Below are 24013 nucleotides of genomic sequence, written 5' to 3'. Positions count from 1 at the left end.
GAAACGGTCTGAATGTCTGAATTGCCTGTTTCACTGCCAGCATTTCTTTTTGATTTATGTGTAGGTTCAGCTGGTCTTGTGTCCATAGGCCTTGTATGCACTTGTCCGCCATGTGTGCCCCCCAGCCGAGGTCCGAGGCGTCCGTGGTGATAGTCTGGCTTGGGTGAGGGCTGTGGAAAGGCATTCCTTTGTTCAACTGACAGGCCTGAGCCCACCACAGGAATTCCTGTTTCAGGCATGGAATTATTGGAATTTGGGTTTCTAGGCTGTGCTTGTGCTGAGACCATAAATTCCTTAGGTACCATTGCAACTTCCTCATATGCAGTCTGGCATGTGGGATCAATATTATGCAGGATGCCATGTAACCCAGGGCTTGCAGGATTTTCCTTGCTGTAAGCTGGTTCTGCGTTGATAAAGCCTTGAAGTAGAGTGGTAGTTGCTTTTGCTTTTCTGCTGTGAGAAATGCCATTTGATTTGATGTGTCCAGTTCTGCACCCAAGAATGTGATCCTTTGGGATGGTACCAGCCTTGACTTTTTTATGTTGACTGTGTATCCCAAGGCCTGCAGTAGGTGAATAACCTTTTCCAAATCTTTTGTTAATTTGATCTTGTTGTCCGCTTGTAGCAGGCAGTCGTCCAGGTATGGATAAATTTGAATTCCCTGAAGCCTGCAATGAGCAATTACTGATGCCAGGCATTTTGTGAATACTCTGGGTGCAGTAGATAAGCCAAAGGGCAATGCTGAGAATTGATAATGCTCTGATCCTGCAAGAAATCTGAGGTATCTTCTGCAATCTGGTCGAATAGGGATGTGCAGGTATGCCTCCTTGAGATCTAGAGTCACCAGCCAAGCCTCCTTGCCCAGCATGGGAAGAAGGTGCTGTAGGGTCAGCATTTTGAATTTTAGAACAATGAGATATGTGTTGAGAGCGGACAGGTCGAGAATAGGCCTCCATTGATTTTCTTTTCTTGGCACCAGGAAAAGTCTGGAATAAAATCCTTGTCCTTGTTCCATAGCCGGTACCTTTTCTATAGCTCTCATCCTTAGTAAGTGGTTGATTTGTCCTAGAGCGTTTGTCTTTTGGTTTGGTGGTAGGTTTGGCATTCCTCTCTTCCTTGGTAGAGTATGGAAGTGAAACCTGTAACCTTTGTCTATTGTCTGTAAAATCCGTTTGTCTCCTATAATGTAATGCCAGTTTACTGAAAATAAGGCTAGCTTTCCGCCTAAGGGTGCCTCCAGTTGTTCCCTGGTAGGCGGTATCATAGCCAAGTCACTGTGACTGTCCTGTGGAAGTGGTAGTAGCCGGATCTGCGGGAGTACTTCTCTGGTTGTTAGGCTGCCACTGACGTCCCCTGTTGGAACCTCTGGATTGACCTCTGCCTCTTGAGCGCCTATTTCTGCCTCTCTGTGCTCTGGTGTCTGGAAAGGACCAATTCTTCGAAGGCCAATTTCTACTAAACCTAGGAGGCTGGACCTGGAAGAAGTCCTTGACTGTTTGGACAGATTTTGCTTTTTCCTCCACCTTCTTTAATACTTGCTGTGCAGGGGAACCAAACAAACTGAGTTTCTCCATGGGAGCATCTAGGAGCTTTGACTTTACATGGTCTGGTAAGGATTGCTCTTTTAACCATGCATGCCTTCTGATCACTGTACCAGTCATAGCTGATCTAAAGGAAGCCTCCAGTGCATCATAGCCGCATTTCAAGGAATGATTACTGACCTGCTGAGTGTTATGTACCAAATCCTGCAGGGACTTACGGTCTATAGGTTCAGGAGAGGATAGTTTTTTATTTAACTGATCTAACAAAATTCCTGATACTGAATCATGTGGAATTGACAGTTTAAAGCCCTAGCCAAAAGAGTAGCAGAAGTATAAACTTTTTTACCCCATCTCTCTAATGCTCTAGATTCTCTTTCAGAGGGGAGGGGGTTTTTGGCAGTTGCTACAGCTTTGGGGCCCTGAGAAATAGTTTCTGGATCTGCAATAGGAGCCTTATACAGGTGATAATGTGTGTCCGAGACCCTGTAGTATCTGTCGGGCTTAGCAGGGGCCGGAGGAAGAGAGTCAGGGGCAGTACAAGCATCATTGAATGCATCATCCACAACTGTTAGTACTGGAGGAATGGCTAAAGGCCTATGCTGTGGCAAATGCAAAAAGGTCCTGAGCCGCTTCCTAGAATCTGAAAAATCCTGGCCCTGCCATTGGAAATGTTCCCTCATAGCATGCAAGGTTTCCCCAAAAGAAAATTCCTCAGGAGGAGAGGCTGAAGGAATGGAGTCTTCTGCGTCAGAATCCTCATAGGGAGAATAAGGGCCTTCTGGAGGATTTGAGTTGTCTGAATCATCAGAAGAATAATCTGTAGAAACTGGTTCAGGGGGCTCTGCTCTAGGCCTCTTCTCTGGAGGGGGATGAGAGGCCCTGTCAGGGTGAGGTTGGGATCCCCTGATCAAAGAAATGAGATCCTCTGCCAGGCTAAGCATTTGGGAACTAGAGTTAGGCCTGTGTGCGGGGGTTTTAGAAGGCAAGGCCTTAGAAGATTTAGCTGCTTTAGCCCTAGAGAAAGCCTTGATAGACATGGATGCAGGGGGCCTAGCAGCTCCACGTGCAGGAGTGGATATGTCTAAAGGAATAGTATCTGATAAATCCTGGGTGCCTGCTACAGCAGGAGAAATTTCAGTAGCAGATTCAGCCATGCTGTGTGAGGCCTCGGCTGCAGGAGGAATGCTGTCGGCCGAAGGAAGAACCGAGGACTCGGTTTCAGCCGAAACCGAGACACTCGCGGTTGGCTTAACCGTGGTTTTGGCCGAAACCGCGGACCGCGAGTGTCGGTCCTTTTCCTTGCGCTTTTTAGCTAATTGTGAAGTCGGAGTCTCCGACGGCATTTTGTAAGCAAAACCGGGACCAAAAAACTCCTCCGCAAACTCCGACCGACGTCTAAGTGTTCGTCGGTTGAAGGAAGCACAGGCTAGACAAGCTGCTACGTCGTGGTCTGGGCCTAAGCAAGGAAGGCAGTAAGAGTGGAAATCCTTATGAGGTATTTGTTTCCCACAAGTTAAACAATTATTTACTTTTTCTGACATCGGCTGAGGCAAGAAAGAATCCCCAATGGGGTACTTAGCTTTTTAGAAGTCTTCGGTAGTAGAAATCTCTGGATCTGACCGACCGGCACTTGCGAACAGCTTCTGCTTCGGGCACCGCGCGGCAAGAAAGACTGAGGAAAATGGCATCGGCTGATGCCTTTATACCCAATCGACAGTAGCAGTGACGTCGGGTGAAGTGCGACATCAGCCGAGGCCAGACCCAGACTTTGGAATCCGGCCGACCGCAGGGCTGCCTGAGGCAGGACAACCCATTTGTTAGGACTGCAGATGCATCCTTGAAGGACATCAGTGGAAACAGTTCCACAGCTTTCTGTCTTATTTATATCAGCTGCTGTGTTCCTGCCATTAGCAGGATTAAAATTACCCAGCTAAGACTGACAGCAGTGCCTGACAGGATAAACTACAGATTTGACTGTGTATATGATATGTCATGCAGGTGGAGACGAATTTTTCTGCAAAGTATGTGAGAAGTTGACTTTAAAAAAAAAAAGTAGATGGGCTTTCCCTTCCTTTGACTCCAATGCAAGGAAATAAAAAGTTTTAAAAACTACAAGCAGGTTTCTGGTACATACACAATGCTGGAACCATATTGTAGGGAGAAAGGAAACCTAACGATTGAGTTAAACTGTATGAGAGGGTGGAGTTTTCTTTGAGTGCAAAACCAAAATATTTCTGAGCACCCACTGCTGGTTATCCTAGTTGTGGAAGCAGTTTGAATTACTGAGCTTTGATTGGTCAACGTTCAACTTGCTGATGATTGTAGTTCTCTGATCATTTTCAGGGAGCTGTGCTGCTGGCATTTCCCAATTTCCACTATTTTGAGTTGATATAAGGAAAACTTGTATATACATGTGGGGGGAAAGGGGCTTCTCCCCTGCAAAAAACACCTTGGAAAGTGTTTTTGGCAGGATGTTTTCGCAAATACAATTCAGGGATTCTGATCCTTAGTACCTTCGCTTTCATCCACTTATAGGTTCATAGGTTGGTACTAGGCTATTGGCCCTAGGGCCTATACAAGCCTAGCCATAACAATTCCCTGGCTATTTCTTCCCACAATATTTACTTCCCTGGACCCCTGTCTAGCAGGGTGACTGACGTGATCCCCGGAGTAAATTTCCTATCTCCCATCCAGTCGTCAATGTTCCTTTTGAAGAGGGCCAAGGAAGCACTCTGCTTGATATGTATGGGCATTCTATTCCAGAGTATGGGGAATCTATGGGTCAGGAACCTATTCCTCCAACATGTTTTGTTCATTGTGATGTCAAGGTTTAGGTCCCTGGAGCAGGTGGCTCTGATGGATTGGGATTTTTTTAAGTGTAGCATGTCCAAAAGCACTGGGTTTGACATGGCCTTGTATGTTAAGTAGAGATCACCTCTGAGTAGACAATATGTGACAGAGCATAACTGGAGTTTTTTTAGTCAGTCAGCACAGGGCATCTGCTTTAGGCCTGTGATTCTTTTAGTGAGGTGTTTCTGAGGCCTTTCCAGTTGTTGGAGATGTCTTGTAAGGTACATACTAAACGGGGCGTTGTACTATATGATGGATCTAATGAGGGATGAGTACAGTGGGACAATGACCTCCTTTATTCTGGATGAAAAGCCCTTAGTGATGAGGTATACCACATAGAAGGATTTCCTGACTGTTGTGGTGATGTGGTTATCGATGGTGAGACCACTGTCCACCTGTGTTCCTAAGTCTCTTATCACACTTTCAGTATTTAGTGTACTGCCACCTATGTGGTAATTCATGGGTACATGTTTTTTTCCCAAAGGGGATAACTATACACTTCTTGGCATCGAGCTTGAGCCCATGGCTCTGGCACCAAGCATCTGTTTCTGTAAGGCCCTTTTGTAGAATATCCACATAATTTGGGGATTCAATAATGACTCCCAGTTTGCAGTCATCTGCGAACTTTGTTAGCCAGAGTCCCTCAGTGTTGGCCTGTACTTTAGAGAAGTAGATGCCAAACAAGAGCGGTCCCAGGATTGAACCCTGAGGTACTCCACTTGTCACTTGTCTGGAGCTGGATTTGGAGTCGGCTACTTTTACAGTGTGGGTTCTGTCAGTAAGCCAGCTGACAACCCTTTGAGTGATGTAGGGATTTATGCCCAGCTTATTAAGTTTATCTCTGATTCCAGTGTGGGGGATGGTGTTGAAGGCCTTGGCGAGGTCCAGATAGGCTGTGTGGACTGCCTTACCCTCATCCAAGGCTCTGGAGACTGATTTGAAGAAGTCAGTCAGGTTTAGGAGACACGATCAGCCCTTCACGAGCCCAAACTGGATGGGTTCCAGTGTTTGAAGGTTGCCAATGTCATTGTTTATAAGTTACATGATAATACGTTCCATGGCCTTGCAGATCAGGCTCATCAGACTGATGGGATGGTAGTTCCCAGGATCCAAGGTGAATCCTCCCTTGTGGAGTGGGATAACTGTAGCTGTGCACCACTCAGTGGGCACAAAGCCTGAGGTGAGGCTGTGATTAAACATGACACTTAGGTGAGGTGCCAGTTCATTTTGTAGTTCATGTAGTACACAGCCCAGAATGTCGTCTGGTCCCATGGATGCTGTATTCTTAGCTTTGGAGAGTGTGGTTTTTACCTGTGTGGCCGTGATTACTGGAATTTGGCAATCTTTCTGTATTGAGATGGGCCCTTTAGGGGGTGAGAGGGAGGGTGAAGTTGGCACTGAATCGATCTGCCAAGATATTGGCAATGTCCTTCTGATCACTATATTTAATGCCATTCTGTTGTAGCTCAGAGCAGATCTGAGCATTGCCATTTAGATTCTTGACATAGCTATAGAATGCCTTGTGGTTGTCTTTGGAATCTTTGGCAATTTTATTTTCGTAACTAGCTTTGGAGGATTTTATGAGGGATCTCAGCTTCTTACTGAGGCTAGTAAGGGAGTTTTTTGCATCCTGTTTTTTTCCTCTTTTTTGCAACAGTTTCTTCCTTCTGTTTTATAGTTTGTTTATGACAGGGGACCACCAGATTGGCTTCCTTTTTTGGAGGAGAGCGCCTTGGTTCTTGGAGCTACTGCCACCAACACATGTGTATGTGCAGTGGCTATACTGATAAATGACAGAAGGAAAATGTGAGCTAGGGTTGCCACTTTTTTAAATGCCCAAAGTGGGACATTTTTGGTACAAACGTCAGATTTTGCAGGGCGAAACATACCCACGGCCCGTACAAAGGACAGAACTTCATTTTTTACGTAAATAAAAGCTTATTCTTGTAGCATTTTGGTTGCTTATTCTGGTTTTCATAACATTTAGGTGTTTCAGATACAGATTAACTGTTTTATGCAACTATTACATATAATATAAGAAATATTTTTGTCCTAAAATCTCAGGACATTTGCTATTTTTTCACTTTTTTTGCAGGACACACAACTGCCCAAAGAGGGACTGTCACTCGCAAAGTGGGACACACAGGTGGTGACCCTAATGTGAGCCATACCTCTCAACTGTCAAGATTTTAGCCGAATATTTTTGGTCTGTTCTTCATAAAATGTGTGTTTTCTGTCAAATCACTGAAGATTGAAATCACTAAATAATGTAAATTTCTGACTTCTAAAAAAATCGTTCAGAAAAAGCAGTATTTATAAATTCTCCCCAGTTCTGTGCCACTGCCCCCCATTATTTTTGGCTTTGTCCAGATTTCTTGTGTTGCAAGTCGAGAGCTTATGCGAATAAACTGGCTGCATATTCCGGGCTCTGTGAAAGTAAATTAGTCTTGATACATTGCTGCCTCACAGCAAGAGGTTCTCCGGTTCGATCCTCGGCTGGGGTGCCTTCTGTGCGGAGTCTGCATGTCCTCCCTGTGGTCGCGTGGGTTTCCTCCAGGTGCTCCGGTTTCCTCCCACATCCCAAAGACATGCTGCAGGTGGATTGGACACTCTAAATTAGCCCTAGGTGTGAGTGTGTGCGTGTGTGTGCCTTCTGCTGGCAACTCGACACCATAAAACTCCACTGCCAATCATGAGAGGACAAAGTGATCCGCTGTGGCGACCTCTAACCGGGAAAAAGCCGAAAGGAGAAAACTGCGGGTGGTTATCAGCATGATGAAAGAAGCTTCCTCGCGTTTGAAAGAATCTTGCATTTTAACACTTATTGAACATTGTTATCATAGCTCAATGAATCAGGGACAAATCTCAACAGAATAAGGGACAAATATAACGATATTCAGGGACACTTAAAATATTAGTCTCAATAGCTTGAAACATTGAGATAATAAGAGAATGTCAATTAATATGAATTTTCTTAAGTAAAAGAAGTGTATCATTCTAATTACTGTCATTTAAGTGTAGTTCACCACCTTTTCTCAAAAAGTCACCAGTTCTAGGAGGGATTAAGAGGGACAGAACTAAAAGTGAGAGGTACCGTAGTACAACCTGTTGATAGTTTTAGATTAGATAGGGGGGAGGGGCGGAATTGTAGCTCGGTTATGCTCGAGTGTCCTGGAAGTGAGTACCGTTATAAGTTAAACGAAGTAATACTCCTGCAGTACAACTTGTACTGTACAAGAAATAGTTATGAATCAGACTAATGTATCAAAAGTAACCCTACTTCAATAAATCATAATTACAGCTACTACAAACAGAGCAGCACTACATATTATGTTTTGCTCATTTCACTATCAAATTGGGGGGGGGGCGCTCTAAAACGCGGAAGTCTTTGTGCCATATCGAAAGTAAAAGTGATAGAATTTCAGGCTGTCGGTCCTTGTCACTAATAACCCCTCACCTTCGGATGTTTTTTAACGTTTAGTCACGTTTTTGAATGCTTTTGAAGTTACGTATAAAGATGACCGTTTTCGAGCGGAACTTGATCAAAAATCCGTGTGGAGAAGGTAATTCTGTAACTGTACTGCAGGCATTGTTTGAGTATGTGGGGCTATGTGCAAAATAATGTACTGGATTATTCATTTTAAATCGCAGTTATGGGGAAGGTATTTTAAAATGAATGGCCCTTTCTCTGTTGCCCAGTTTATATCTGAAGTGAACTGGAATAGCAACAGTTTCAAGTTAATGTGATAATTTTAGAAAAGGCAGTTTTCGATTGGCGCTGTGAGGTGTTAACACTAATTGCTGTGCCAATGTGCTGCTCTCAAAATCCAGTATTTTATTTCCAGATTGTAGTAGAAAAAATAGTAAAGCAACCAAGGCCAGTATTAACAATTTAAAGCCCCCACAAATTACAGTTTAGGGGCATTTATCAGCAACAGTGTTGCTAGCTAGAGTTGTTGGTGTTGTGCACTGGACTGGTTTGTAAACTTACACACTGCCTTCAAGGTTATACCCCAGAGTATCTGGACATCATGCCAAAGTAAAAAAAGCCATTCAAGCATTCCTAGAGTGGGGAGCTATAAAAATTACTAAAACAAAACAGTGGTGAACGTGTAAAGGCACAGAGTATTGCTCATACAGCCATCGTTATTACTCATACTGGAATAATGCTTTCACACTGATATTTATATGCACACTTCATCCTCTCATTCTGTCTAACCAATTTATTGCCACTAACCATCATTCATGAAATTATGCATGCACCACATTAGGCAAAGTGTAAAGCTGGCAAATTATATTACTTAAGTACATACATGCATTACATAATACAAACTGAAGTAGATATACAAGACAAATACATATTATAGAGGTATACAATGCAAGAAAATAAACCCAGTGTCTTAAATTTTTAGTAATTCTGTTTGTATATTCTCGTAAGTAAGAATACTGCAGAAATAAAGAAAGCAAGAGAGACTGGATACGAAGACAGGTAGTATAAATTGCAACTATAATAAGTTAGTAAAAGTATTTGTAGTGTATAGTGGCCAAAGCATTTAAGGTGGTTTAATCATATGACTACAAGAACAGACAAGGTTATTGAGATAGTGTTCTTTTAGTGCAAATTTAAATGTTTTTAAAGAGTCTAGTTGAGTAATAGAGAGAGTGAGAGAGCGCATTCCAAAGTTTGGCAATGGCATGGGAATAGAGACACTGTCCAGCTCTTTTGTTGGGTTTAATTGTGGTTAAGAGTTGTTGGTTAGAGGACTTAAGATGCCAAGCAGGGGTGTGTGTTTGTATTATAGTTTGAAGGGATTGATTTGGTTGAGTATATAATTCTCAAAGGATAGTTTGTCATTAATTGTGATGCCAAGTAGTTTGGCTGTTTTTACAATTTTAATTTCTGTATTATTTTGAGAGAAGTTTTTAAAGTCTAGAGTTAGAAGTTTGGTTGTGAAGAGTAAAAGTTATGATTTTTTTGGGATTGAGTAGCAGTTGAGCTTCGTTAAGCCAGGATTTGATGGAAGTAAATGCACTTTGTGTTAGTAGATCTGAGGTGTTGTTAGAGGATGTAATTATAGTTGAATCGCCCACGTATTGAATGAGTGTACTTTGCAGGGATGCTTTATGGAGATTATTAATAAATATGCTAAAAAGCAAGGGCCCAAGAATAAACCCTTGGGGAACGCCTGTGTTGTTGAGCAGATAATTGGATAGCTTACTTTGCCATCTAACAGATTGTTTTCTGTTGTGTAGATAGTTGTGGAACCAGGTTAGAGTGTGTGTGGGGAGCAGTTTTGAGTGGGACACTGTATCAAAAGCTTTTTTTTTTTTTTTTTTTTTTTTTTTTAAGAATTATTGTTTCTTCTGTGGAGTTCTAGTTGTACAAGCAATTTTGCAGGATGTTTTTCTTTTCCCAATAATTTTCTTTTTGTGGAGGTTTAGTATTTATAAATAAAGGGGTAGTGTAGGATGGATGAATCAGGGGAAGTTGCCCCAATCATACAGCACTTTTATCAAATGTCATCTGCAGTTTTGGGCCAGTTTGACTCCTCCACTTTGCTGGTGGAGGTATACTTTGGGTGCTTATAGGTATACATTTTTTATTATTTTTATTATTACTTTTGCTTAAGGCCATCCATGAGTTGGAAATGAGGCTTCATGGAGGTTAGGCAATATCTTCTGTCTCTCTTTGTTATTTACTGTCTGCTGGCAGGACAAACTGCTCTTATTCTAAAGGGCATCACTTGAGAGAGAGAGTTTATGTATTTCTTGCCTCACTAATTTAACCCATTGGATTCAACAGTGAATTATGTATTCTTCCAGTAAGACCACTGGAACAGCTTGAAATGCAGCAATTACTGATTAGAGAAATTGTAAGGTTTGGAATTTTTGAAGTAATTCAGTAAGCTGTCAGGAATTGTGATCATATTCTCTTTCTTTTAGGTTACTTACAAGTGACCTCAACTTGGACTGTAAGGCAATATGTGGATATGGTTCAGTATGAAAGTGTTTTTTTCTGGAATGTGGTACTGGGTAGAGGGGCTAGCAACAGATCGAGGAAGTTAATAATGAAATTAATTAATAAGAGAACATGACAATTACATTTCTTATCTTCGACAGTTATGGGATAGGCTTCCCCTGTCATCAGAAGCCAGTCATTAACATTCTTCACAGACAGATTAATAAAAATGCATATATGTATATATATATATATATATATATATATATATATATATATATATATATACACACCTGCACATAAATAATACATATTATGTATACATATATATGGGAAATAGAGAATGTTTCTGTGTTTAATTTCTCCAAGTGTTATGGGTTTCTAATACCCTGATGAGAATGTACCCCATTCCTAAGTCAAAGTATAATTAAAGTTCATGAAATTAGTTTTCCTTCAGTCTTTGTTGTTAGCATCTGCAATGTGCTCAGAATTTACTACTCCCCCACCAGTTCATATGGGCTCACATGCATTGGTAGTATATCTAAATAAGACTGTAAATTCTTTTTTTATGAGGCCCATTGCTCCTACTACTGTTGGAACTGTCTGGGTATCCTTCTTCCACATTGTCCTCATTTCTGCCTATAAGTCCTGGTATTTTGACATCTCTCCGTAAGAAAGAGACTGTAATCACTGGGTGTAGTGATGTCAGTGATCACTGCTACGTTTGTCTTCTTTTCATGGACAACTATATCTGGTCTTCTTGCAGCTATTTTTGAACTGTTGATAACGGGTGATCCCATATGATATAAACATCATCATTTTCTATAATGCTTTGTGGCTCATGTTTCCAGTGCTTCTCAACTACTTCAATATTGTAATGTTTGCATAATCCCTACTGTAACAGTCTTGCCATATTATTATGTCTTTCTTTATATTGGCCCCCTGCAGTTAGTATATCACCCGCAAAAACAAGTTGAATGTCATTGTGTGGTTATTTATGGCAGGTGAAACTTTTTGTACGCCAGTAGGCTATGCGCTTAATACCAGAACATAAGACAATTAAACATTCTGTTTGTTTGAGTGATTTAGGATTTTGGAATCTGCCTGGAAGTCAAAATCAAAAGTGCCTATTCAAAGCTGCCATATTACTGAAGTCCAGATATTCTGATTTAATAAGAATGATTAGTATAGAGAGAAAATGCAGCATAAACAAAGTTCAGGCCAGATGGGACACACAGATAGTGATACAGGTGAATAATAAACACTGAATAGTTTGTAGAATTAAATGTAGTCACTAGTACTGGTAGAGTGAAGGACAATCATCGTATAATGCGGACTTGAGATGTGCTATCTTATTTTGATTATAGTTGTAGTAGAAAAAATTTAATTAATCTGTAATTTAATTTGTTTTGGCATAGTGAAGTCTGATTTTCGAGTATAAAGAGAAATTTCTTGGTGAGATTTTTGCATAAACTGATGTGCTTTAAAAGGGATGAGGTACCTGGTATGAGAGAAGTCTCTTGAGAGTTGGGTGGAATCATTTTTTGCTGTGAGATGTTTCTGAAATGGAGCTGTAAGGGGGCAGATGTCAGAGGTCACAATTTGGGGTTAGGCAGCACATTTCTTTGAGACATTCCGAGTTTGTCGAGAAGGAAAATAGTTCCTCTGTTCGTCCTGATTTTGAAATGTGTTAAGCAGGGGGCAAACAGTTTGCAAAATGAGGCATTGTTTGTACTTTTGTAAGGACATGATTTCAGTGCTGAAAAACATATATTACGTTAGTAATTCAAGCATGATAAAACAGTGCTAGTGTGTTTAAGGAGGTTAAATAATGATTATAAAAGCTGTCCTAATTGTCATAAATTGTTGCTTATGGATATATGCTAGTTTTGTCTCCATCAACACATGTTGCGGAGAAGAGAGTAAAGAGTGATTGGAATGTAGAAATTGCATCTGTCTACACTGTTTTGAGTGACTGACAGAATTAACTTATTCATGATTAAGTATGTATATACTGCCTTTGATGGCAGGTAGACTGAAGGATTATTTAAATAAAAAAGGTGAAATAAATACATATATGCTTCAATTAAGTCATAGACCCATTTCTTTCAACTATCTACCTTTCTTTTGATCTTTCTTTATTCACCCCTCCCCCATATGCCCTATAGCTGACCATCAGCAGCTCTTGGCCTTGCTGCTTTTTACCACATTGACCCTGGTACTACTCGGAGCTGGGGCTGTTCCATCAGTAAGTTGGGAAGTGGTAGCAGGATCAGAACAAAACAGAGGAGACCAGGAGGCACTGTCACTTTCACTGTCTACATGCCAAGGGATTTTTTGTATGCACTAACTTGGCAGAACTGCTGATGACACTTTGTTTTGTGCAGCATCAGTTAGCCACAGTCCTTCCCTCTATACAGAATTTTTAACGGTAATCTGCTGCACTGTGTACCCACATGTTAGATTGCAGAAAGAAACCCCACCCTCCCTCACACAGTGCACAGGCTTTCAAAAGGCTGCTATTTTCCCCTCTCCTGCTTGACTCCTCCAGTACCCAAGCCACTAATTTTACTCGGGTTGTCTGGGTCATGGTCAGGGCTGCATCCATCCGTCCCACAGGGCCAAAGTTAACTTTGTCCATCTTTCTGTTTTGTGATGAGTGTTGTCATTCTTTATAATGACACAATAACCTATAACTGTGATGTGTGGCGCAGTATGTCTTGCCAGAAGATTGAAATCTAATTACAGCTTATGTAGCTGTATGAAAAAGCTGTGAAGATGCCTAGACATATATTGTGGTAGGACAGTCATGAGTCTGAGGCATGTGGGCTGTACTGTAGTCCTGCATTTCAAGGACTGAGTTTTAAAAGCAAGGTGCTCAGTCTACCTGAACTTCTAAGAGTGAGGCTGTGAACATAGGGCTAAGTGTTTAGATGGTTATGCAGATCCCATTACATCCTACAAAATGCAAGCATTATTCCTTTAACATTAAATGCAAACTACTGCACTTTTTTATGTTAGTTTATATATAAAGAAAAATGAAAGTCTTACTTCCTGGCTCTGGATACTGAACCTAAGACACAACATTTACGTAAGGGAAATAACGTATGTTTCTTTTGAGTATTTGGTGGTGGTGATGTGCTGTGGAGCTAACAGTAAGACCAGAGGTTTGGAGAACAGCCAGTGAGGGAATCTACTTGACTTGTGGAAATGGTACCATAGATTGTTTGTGACAAGTTAACACTGAGACCAAGGTAGATTTCCTGGGATTGCTACTACCAGGCTTGATGTGATCAGAATCAGAGGTGTAGCTATGCCATTTGGCACCCTGGGCAATCTTCTGAGTCCTTTGGAGTGCCACCCTCCCCAAAGACTAAAAGCTCTTTCTCCCAAAGTTGAGGACTAAAAAAAGGAAAGGAGAAAAAAGTTCAACTGTGACAAAGAGATTATACTAGCTCTTGGCTGCAGTTTGTCACACCACCAACTCCTAAACAGTCTAATTTAAGCAGCCATGGTAACAGCTGCAGCTCCCTAAATGAATGTATTCCATTACTGCACTTGTTTTCAATCAACAGTTCAGCTGAGTGGTCAGTCTCAACCCCTAACAGCTTGCACCCAGGGCAGCCACCCCCTTCTTCCCACCCAAGCTTCTGTACTGATCAGAATCACTTTAATATTAGTATGACGGTTCATAAGTACCCAATGACAAGTTTGAAACCTACAAGTGTAGTTCTGGGTCTTTGGAAATGATAGCTGGAGTTAAAGATTAATGAAATTATCTCACATATCCTTTCTGCACAGTGACTAGCTTATTCTTTATGTCTGTAGGACATTAATATCAGTTTTTACTCTCATTAATACTCATGACTAAGTATTCTTAATACCCTTTCTTTGTATAATTTGTACTGGTTATTTTTAAGTGTTATATTATCCCTGTATTACTACTGGAGCTTTTCTCCCCGGGCCTCCACTGAAAATGGAAATATATCCAGCTGGACTAGCTCGGTTAACAAATGCAAAATAAAATAAAATAAATAAATAAATAAATGAATTCTGTGATTAAAGACCCAATTCACTTGTAGAGTGAGTGGGATTCTTTGAACATAATTTAGAAAAGACTGGCATGTCTCCAATCCTTGGGATGATCAAGGGTCTTTCAAAGGGGAGTGGGCTAGTTGCGTGATGACCAGAGCGCATTCTTATATTATTAGCCTCTTACTTTTCTACCCCATTTAATTTCCATGTTATTATGTGATTATATCTTCTGGTGTGATAGGGTTGTCATTCTGTACTTGCCTGCAGAGTGCAGATTCTAGCACAACGATAACAAGTATCTGCCGCTTACTGCGCAACTTGTCTCTAAATCCTGGCCATTGTCGTGCTTTCATTGCCACACCTAGATGTCAGTAGTGTGGTCAGTGGCAAGCTTTGTGCCATTATATGCATTGCATTATGAGAAAAAGTTATCAATTTCAGTAGATCCTTGCAATGAAAAAAATAGCATTTTAAACAGTCCCCAAGTATTTTCCCCCAATATTGGTGTATTTTTTTTCTTTTTTCCTTTTTTTTTTGTGTGTGCATCTGTGTAGGGGGGGTTAGGCATATTTTGCCTTACATTTGGAGTACAGAAAAAACTAAAACAAAATTAACACAATAACACAGACGTTAAATTGCATTATATTGGCCCTTCTAATGGCACATTATACTGTTCACATGATATTGTTGTATAATGCTTGTGCCATGCACTGTATCCTGTGTTAGTGCTCAACATTTTCACAAGTTCTGTTGTGTTGTACCATAATTCCCGTGGTACATAATCACATTTGTTATAAACTGTTTTGGGTCTAGTGCTCCTTCTTGCAAAGTAGTGATGTACATTATGTAACTGTAATGTGTTTCCTACTCTGGGGTTGGTAATGCACAGAGACAGCACCATACATTACTGTATGTACAGGTTGTCATGTGTGCAGTCACCTAGACTGCTGTTAGTTCTTGAGGAGCTGCACAGTGACAGTCATGCAAATGTAGTGTTGCAAACTATTTGTGATTTTGTGGTGCTGCGTAATGCGTTACATGCGGCCGTGCAGTACAATATGCTTAGATTTGTAAATAAATTAATTAGTTTATAGTTATTTTTTGATAATTTGTGTTTAAATTCTAAACATTCTACTGTAGTAAAATAATACAAGATGTAAACTGTAACCAGATGCAACGCCAGATTCTGAACTTAGCTGAAGTAGAGTGGTACCTCGGAGAAAACACATGGGTCCTCAGAGAAATTCTAAAAGAAGACTCAGTCACAAGCTTTTACCAAAAAGGCAGAAAATCCCACTGGATAGTAATGCAGTAGACCAAACTGATGTAAGCCACACAAAACACTGGCTGCAAAGTTCTCTGTACACTTTTGATAGTTGAGGTCACAGTCTTATAGCCCAAGGTAATGAGATTGGCAGTAAGGTATGTGGGAAGCGGTCAGTGCAACTCTACAGATGTTACCAGCTGGAGTGAAATGTTTATATCGTGAGATGTGCTGTAGATGAAGGCTTTACTACAGCTGTCACCTGGCCATTCAGTGGTAGCAGACAGTCCAGATGTATCCCAAGAATTCTTACGTGAGACAAAAACTGCACTCAGTTCTCTGTCCATAACAAATGCTTGCAGACAAGCTAGGAGTATAAGAAGACCTGCTAGTAGCCTGCATGAATGACTGTAGCATCCTCCTTATCTGGACTGAGCTAAAAAGACTAAATATCATCCTGCTAAGGTTACCTTTCATGCACTCCTCCATTGTAAAAAGGTCAGGAAACCAGTCTTGAAAGATATAGAGAGGTATAAATAGATATCTTTGGCACAACAATAATATACCACTCCTTTACTTTGAATGACGTCTATCAGTAAAAGCATTTACATTGCAAATAATGATGAAACCTAGATCAAGCCCTGTGGGACCACATATTGCCAATGTGATAGTTCCCAAAATAATTAAATCCTGAGAGTACACACTGGCAGCTCCCTGAGTGGTGAGAGCTAAGCTGCACGATGGCTGACGATAACTCGGTAATTGTGAAGGCACGTAATCAATATTCCATTGCCCGCCATGTCAGATGCTGAAGGAAAAGGTGGGAATAATATTATTCTCTTTTTAGGAGATCATTAACCACTGCATTGAGGCCTATCTAAGTGGTGACCATGCAGACAAAGATGTGCTCCAACTGTATGTGTAACTACTCACGAGTAACCTTCCAGGAAAATGGTAAGTTAGTGATAAGTCAATTTCTGTCATTATGAAGGTAAATGAATGGCTTCTTAAAGATCAAGGGTATAATAGTCTCTTTTAAAGTAGATGGATCCCTCTGCCATACCTGGGGATGATTGTCATATGAAGGTGCTCATTTCATTTTCAGGTGTATGAGATTTCTGACGGAGTGAGGAAAACAATGAAGTCATTCTCTTTTCATGGGCACTAAAGCTGCCAGATGTACATTCTGTGCATATGTATGGGGGGACAAGAAATAAAGAAGGGCAAAAACTGTTTTTTTTTGCTATTTTGCAAATATCTACACCTGTTCCAGATTTTGTACTCTTTGTGATATTTGATATTTATTAATTTTAACAAGTTGTGTACTGCATTTTCTTGATTTTAGTCAATTAGAGCTCAGAATTTTTGAGATTAATTTGTGTTAATCTTCAGCAAAATGAGGAACAAGTAAAGATTAACTCCTCTAATTAATGAACTGTTAATTATAGATTATTTAGTTTAACAAATAAAAAACGCTTCTAATACGTTACTTGGTCAGCATTTCTATCACTTTTGTGATTCCAGTTTGTATTACAAACTACTATTTTGGTGCTTTAGGCTTTCTGCTTGTGCAGCAGTAGTAGGTTAACATCCAGTGAGTTAAAGTTTTCTTGCAGTAATCTGTATCTGTGGTACATTACTCAAAAAATGAGTGTTTCTGTTTTGTCTACTTTTTCTGTTTTACTTCATATGAGGTGAAGTAACAAATCAAGATTAAATCTCTGTTAGGGATTCCAAGATGGCAGATAAACTGTAAACACTGGCTCTCTGCAGCTCTACACCTTTCCTTTAAGACTACAATTATAACCATTACTAGACAGACAAAATCTGTTCCAAATGCACTGCAAGCATCTGAAGCAATTCCAGTGCTTAGGAAGAAAAGCGTAAGCAAATTTGAGTGCAAATCTATTCCAAAAAAAAAAAAAAGATCTGCAGGAAGCAAGTTTGCAGCTCAGAACACGCGTATCCAAGCCTGTAACTTCATATTTGAAGAACTCTGCCCAACTACAGATTACTCTGAAATGGCTAACATTCTCGAGAAAATGGACTTACAAATAAAAAAATCTAAATTCTCACAGATCACTTCACCAGAGAAAGAAATAATTGCAAAAAGGCAGAAAACATCAAAACAGCAAGGCACTCCTAAATCAAACAATACTGAGACAGCATACAATATAGAGGAAATGAAAACAGCCTTTCTTCCAATCCAGACTGCAATCCAAAACTTCTCAGAACAGCTATCAAGCTTTGGCACCACTCTTGACCATATTGCTTCAAGACTGGATTTAACTGAGGCTAAGTCAGTAGCAAACGAAATGAAGATAGAAGAACTACAGAAACAATTAAAGGCTAAGGATGCAGCTGTTGAAGAAATAAATCAAAAGCTAATTGATCTTTAAGCACAGAGCAGAAGAAACAATGTACTTATAAGAGGAGTTCCTGAGGTGTATGATCAGACAAAGCTACAAGATGCACTTAAAAATCTGATGTTGTTAATCTTCGTTTATTCCTTACTCTTGTAATTTGGTTCCGACCTCAGAACCAAGCCGGCCTTATTTTCAAGCTCGCGTCAGCCACAAACCTCTCAAGCTAAGATTTTACCCATCATGCCCTTCTCCCTGTTACCTCAGATCTTGTTTGCTGTGTTCCTGTTCAGCCGTGTCGAGCCATTCCTCTCCAGCTAAGTGTATATTTTTGATAACTTTTGAGTTTTTTCTCACAGAATTCTTAGTTTTTCAACTTGTCATATCTTTTTATTCTTTATTACTTGTACCTTTTTGGTATCTTCTACTACCTTGTTGGTAGTCTTTCCTGCCCTCCCTTTGGCCTTGCTACAGTGTGTGTGTGTGTGTGTGTGTGTGTGTGTGTGTGTGTGTGTGTGTGTGTGTGTGTGTGTGTCTAGGTTTTGAATATTTTGTGGATATAATGTCTGAGAAGAAAGGGAGTCCAGGCTTTAAGAGGTGTTCGGAGTGCGGACACAAACTGCCTCACTCTGACACACATGACTTGTGTGTTTACTGTTTGGGCATGCCTCATCTCATAGTGAAGCCACCCTGTCAGATTTGTAACGTTTTTTTTCTGCCAGGACTTTGAACGAACATAAAAATAAACTAGTACTAAAGGGTCTCCTTAAGACCCCTTTCTGTGAGGCTGTTTCTGAGTCACAGGAATCTTCTCCTCCTTTCAAACAGCATAAAAGTTCTGAGCCTCTTCCATTGTCTCCCTCTGGAGACCCTAAGGAATTGAAACATAAAAAGGCTAAATTGTCAGAGTCATCGGTGCCAGAGGCTGTTTCGGCACCAACTCACTTGACTCTTGTCTCCGATTATGTCTGCGTGTCCCTTTACACCGTTGCTTTTGAAGCAGACATCAGCCTTCATGGTGCAGACTACTACGGCACCGACTAGTTCTGTGCAGACTTCCTCGGCACCGATTGGTATATCGGCGCAGTCATTTCTGGCACTGACTGAAGTCTCGGTGCAGAATCCTTCGGCACCATCCAGTTTTTCAGTGCAGACATCTTTGGCGCCGACAGTTTTCTCTGCGCAGACGCCTTCGGCGCCGACAGTTTTCTCGGCACAGAACCCCTCGGCATCGACAATTTATTCGATGCAGGCCTTTCTGGCACGATGGTTTCGATGCAGACAACTCCAATTTTGACGACACCTTTCTTGGTGCAGGAATCTTCCGCACCGTTGATTTTGGTGCATACCCCTTCTGCGCCAGGCTTTAGTGGCACAGACTATGCAAACACCACCAGTTTCGGTGCAGACATTACCTATACAGACACCTTTTTTCAGTGGTCGTGCTAGCCCTTTTTTGGACAGGCCTGAATCGCCTTCAGGGCTTTCATTGAGGACTACCAGAAGCCTTTCTGAACATGATGTGGTGCGTCTTATAGACCAGCTGTTTTTGGTCAGAGGAATTCCTGCCCCTTCAAAAGTGTCTGTCCCCTCTGGAGTTGATCACCCTTCTCCATAGACTCCTACCTATACTCTGACCTCTGTGGAGGTTTCGAGGCATCCCTCCTCAGGCAGGCCACCCTTCCAGGCCTTGGAGAGGACACTGGTCACTGCTTCTTGGCCGCCTCTGTCAGAGACTACTACTTCCCCTGAGCCTCAGCTGTCTCAAGTCGCAATCCCCGGACACCGGGCGCAAGAGTCTCGGGCCATTCTTCCCTTGGAGACCCCATCCTTGCAGCCTTCCCCAGAGTCTCCCACTGAGGAAGTCCACCACAAGACTACGTGTAAGAGGAAGCACATGGACTCCACGGAAGAGTCACTGACCAAAGACACAGATTACGATGCCGGGGAGGGGTCCACACGTTCACCTTCTGACGAGGTTTCCTTTGGTGACATCTTCGAAATTTTACAGCAGAAAAGTGAATGGAAGTTCTCTAACCCTTCCTCAGAGGAGTCTGTGTTCCTGCAGGATTTTTGTGCCTGGCCCCCTTCCTCCTGGGTTACCCCACCTGCCAATGAGCTTGTCAAGCTCATCGTGCAGCGTGCCTGGAAGGCACCAGACTCTGTGGAGGCCATACCTCATAGGCCAGACAAAATCCTTTCTCCCCCAGAAGAGTGCCCCTATTGGTTGAAAGGTCTCCCAGTAGATGCCATGGTAATGGTTGCCGCTACAAAGAAGGAACTGGAAGAGGAGAGCCAGACCACACAATTTACCCAAGTTCACCCACCCAATAAGGAATCCCGGGCAGTGGACAGAATAGGGAAGTGAGTCTTTGTGTCATCGACTTTTGCTGTTAGGTTCTTGAACTACCTGGCACATTTCACAAGGCTACAGAGAGACTTGGTGTCCAAACTCTCTGAGACCTTGGCAGGAGCAGTTTCTGGTAAGGTCTGAGACAAGGTGGCCTCTCAGTTAGCAACCCCAGATATCAGTTTCCAATTGCTCAATGTGTTTGATATCGCATGCTACTGAGGGAGCAGCGAGAGCTGTGGGTGCAGGCATAGTCATGAGACGCTATGCCTGGATGCACCTTTGTGACTTTGCAGATCCCTTCAAGGCTTCCTTCCTTAACACCCCTATTGAAACTACTACTTTGTTTGGGTCCAAGGTAAAAGATACATTGGCCAGATGTGAACAGAATGGTAAGACCCTATCTGCCATGGGTGTCTGTTTATCTTCTCCTCAGCGGTTCTATTCTAGGAATCAGAAGAGTGGGAAAATGTGGCACAAAAAGTCTCCACATCGTTTCCATGACTGTCAGGCCGAGTTTTCCCCTAGAGGCAGGGGGGAATTCTAACGTAAGACTTCCAGGCAGGGGAGGTCCGCGAAACCAGGGTTCCAGGGAATCTTTCTCTGGACAGCCCTATCAGCATTCCTGAGGAGCAGCCCAATTGCTTTCCTCTGGAAGCAGTCAGGGGTTATTTTTCCTTATACCCTCCCGCCTGGCAAACCATAACCACAGATGCTTGGGTACAAAGGCTCATCACCAGAGGATACCATATTCCTTTCTTATTCACTTCCCCCTTACTCAGAAGTTTACCCGATGTGCCACCCAGTCAAAGGAAAGCCACAGCTAAAGAGATATCAGAGCTGCTTCAAAAAAGAGTCATCCAAACAGTCCTCCCAGTCCAGACAGGATCCAGCTTCTTTTCAAGATTCTTTCTGGTGCCAAAAAAGATAGGGGACTGGATACCAATTCTGGATCTCAGCACCCTAAACAAATTTGTGAAGACAGAAAAATTCCAGATGGTCACGGTTCAGTCTATACTTCCACTTTTGGAAAAAGACGATTGGATGTGCTCCATAGATCTTCGAGACACATACTACCACATAAAGGTGGAAAGGTGCTCAAGAAGATATCTTCGCTTCCGGGTGGGAGCCAGTCATTACCAGTTTCTTGTACTGCTCTTCGGACTCTGTACAGCCCCCAGAGTTTTCACAAAGTCCATGGCAGTAGTCACAGCTCACCTGCAGCTTCAAGGATTCCTGGTATTTCCCTAGCTAGACGACTGGCTCATTACTGCCCCTACAAGACAGTCTACTGGATCAGGCCTTGACTTGCACCCAAAACACTGCACAGCAGCTCGGAATATCGATAAACTGGAAGAAGTCAAACCTAACCCCAAGTCACTCATTAGAGTACATTGGAGTGATTCTGGACACAATGACTTGTGCAGCCTCTCTGCCAGATCACAGAATTCAGAGGATCAAAGAACAGATTCAGGCAATATTTTCACAAAATCTAGCCTCAGCTCTATATGTTCTTCAACTGCTGGGACCAATGGCAGCCTCCATCACCATAGTTCCTCTAGCAAGGCTACACATGAGACTTCTTCAATGGCTGCTTCTTACTCAGTGGTACCCATCCCAGCACCCCTTATCTTTTCCGATTCGAATAACCAAGATTTGCAAACAGGACTTGTTCTGGTGGATGTCAAACAACCCTCACCAGTGGTCTCGCCCCTTCAACCCTCATCAGCCCAACACCACAGTGACCACAGACGCCTCCCTGATGGGGTGGGGGGCTGTTTGAGGGAAAGACATTCAAAGGCACTTGGTCACAGATGGAGGCCCATCTACATATCAGTGTCGTAGAACTGAGGGCGGTGCTACTAATGTTGCAAGCATTCCAATCAATGCTTCCATCAGGGACTATTGCAATTCAGTCAGACAACACAGCAGTAGTCTGGTACATCAACAAACAAGGGGGAACCAGGTCATACCCAGTGTTGAGATGCCATGAGAATATGGCAATGGGCGATAGCCTCCAACCATTTTCTGATAGTGATGCCCATTCCTGGAAGCTCCAACGTGGTAGTGGGCAAGTTGAGCAGATAAATTTTACAGCCTCATGAGTGGTCTCTCAATCCTCTAGTGGCGGCGAGGATTTTCGACCACTGGGGCCAGGCTTGCTGTGACCTATTTGCGTCTTTGTCCAATCACAAGTACAGCAACTACTTTGCCCTGATCCCCCTTCGGGGACAGTCACCGAGAGATGCTCTAGTCCATGATTGGCTCTTGGGTCTGCTATATACCTATTCTCTGATACCTCCTCAAGAAAGCTCATCGGTTGAAGAGCAAAGTGATCCTCATTGCTCCATATTGGCCTCGACAAGTTGGGTTTCCCCTCCTGTGGCCTCATCTGCTAAATCGACCATGGATTCTCAGTGCAACTCCAGAGTTGATCTCTCACCCACAGAATCTGGTTCATCCAAATCTATCCAGCCTGAAACTGACAGCTTGATTTATCCACTTCCAATGATTGTCAGGCAGCATGACCTGTCTTCCCCTGTGCATGACATTCTGATTGCCTCTCATAGATCATCCACAGACTATTCTACCACAGCAAATGGAAGAGGTTTTCTCTCTGGCTACAAGATAAACAAATGGACCCTTTTACAGCCCCTGTTTCTACTGTGCTAGAATATATTTCAGACCTTTTTAAATCGGGGGTAGCAGTCTCAACAGTTCATGCTCATTTGGCTGCAACTTCTAATTTTCATAATGGCTTCCAGGGCTCTTCCTTAATGTCACACAGACTTTGTAAGACCTTTCTGAAGGACATAACCCAACTAAAGCCTCAATTCAGAGAACATGTTCAACCTTGGGACCTGGCCTTAGTCCTTCAAGGGTTGACATCTTCTCCTTTTGAGCCTGCCTCTACCTGTGATCAAAAGTATCTGTCATGGAAAACGTTGTTCTTAGTTGCTATTACATCTGCCAGACGTATTTCTGAATTACAGGCCTTGTCTATCAAATCCCCCTACCTCATCTTTCACAAGGGCAGAGTTTCATTAAGGACCAATCCAACCTTCTTGCCCAAGGTCATTTCTGAGTTATCTATCAATCAGACTATTGATTTGCCAGTGTTCTTCCCTAATCATTCTAGCAGAGGAGAATATTGCCTGCATACCTTGGATGTACATAGACAAATTTGTTTTTACCTAGACAGGACTAAATTTAATAGAAAATCTGACCAGCTGTTTTTGGCCTTTTCTGAATCCAGATTAGGTTGTCCAGTTTCTAGTTAGCCATTTGGTTGAGAAATTGTATTATTTTCATTTATTGGCAAGAATGGTACCCCTTTACCTGGCAGAGTAAAGACCCACTCTACAAGATCAGTGTCAACTTCTGCAGCCTTCCATGCTAGAACATCTTTGAATGACATTTGTGCAGCCGCAACCTGGGTTAGGCCTTATACATTCATTGCTCATTACAAATTGGACTTGGCCTCCAGAGGCAGAGCTTCTTTTGGTTCTATGGTGCTCCATAATGTCCTTCCATAGGGCTGCCTAGGGAACAAGATAGCTGGGGACAATGTCCCAAGAGTAAGGAATAAACAAAGATTAACAACATCAGATAAAGAAGTTATATCTTACCATAACATTCCATCAGAGTTGT

The 24013-nt window shown here is 42.1% G+C and overlaps 1 protein-coding gene across 1 annotated transcript in view; it reads left to right on the top strand.

The window, feature by feature from the left end:
• The first annotated feature begins 7815 nt into the window (after nucleotides 1-7815).
• The window catches only part of LOC122793974 (F-box only protein 27-like), a 612799-nt gene continuing 596601 nt past the window's right edge, over nucleotides 7816-24013 (top strand). Inside the window, exon 1 of the mRNA XM_044062038.1 lies at nucleotides 7816-7954. Within this exon, the coding sequence (XP_043917973.1) occupies nucleotides 7885-7954 (70 nt within the window). The 5' untranslated portion in view covers nucleotides 7816-7884. The remainder of the gene's footprint in view (nucleotides 7955-24013) is intronic.

Source organism: Protopterus annectens, chromosome 1.part0 (assembly GCF_019279795.1).
Source record: "Protopterus annectens isolate FY-2018-M chromosome 1.part0, PAN1.0, whole genome shotgun sequence".
Classification (NCBI taxonomy): domain Eukaryota; kingdom Metazoa; phylum Chordata; order Ceratodontiformes; family Protopteridae; genus Protopterus; species Protopterus annectens.
This window is presented reverse-complemented; position numbering and strand designations above follow the sequence as displayed.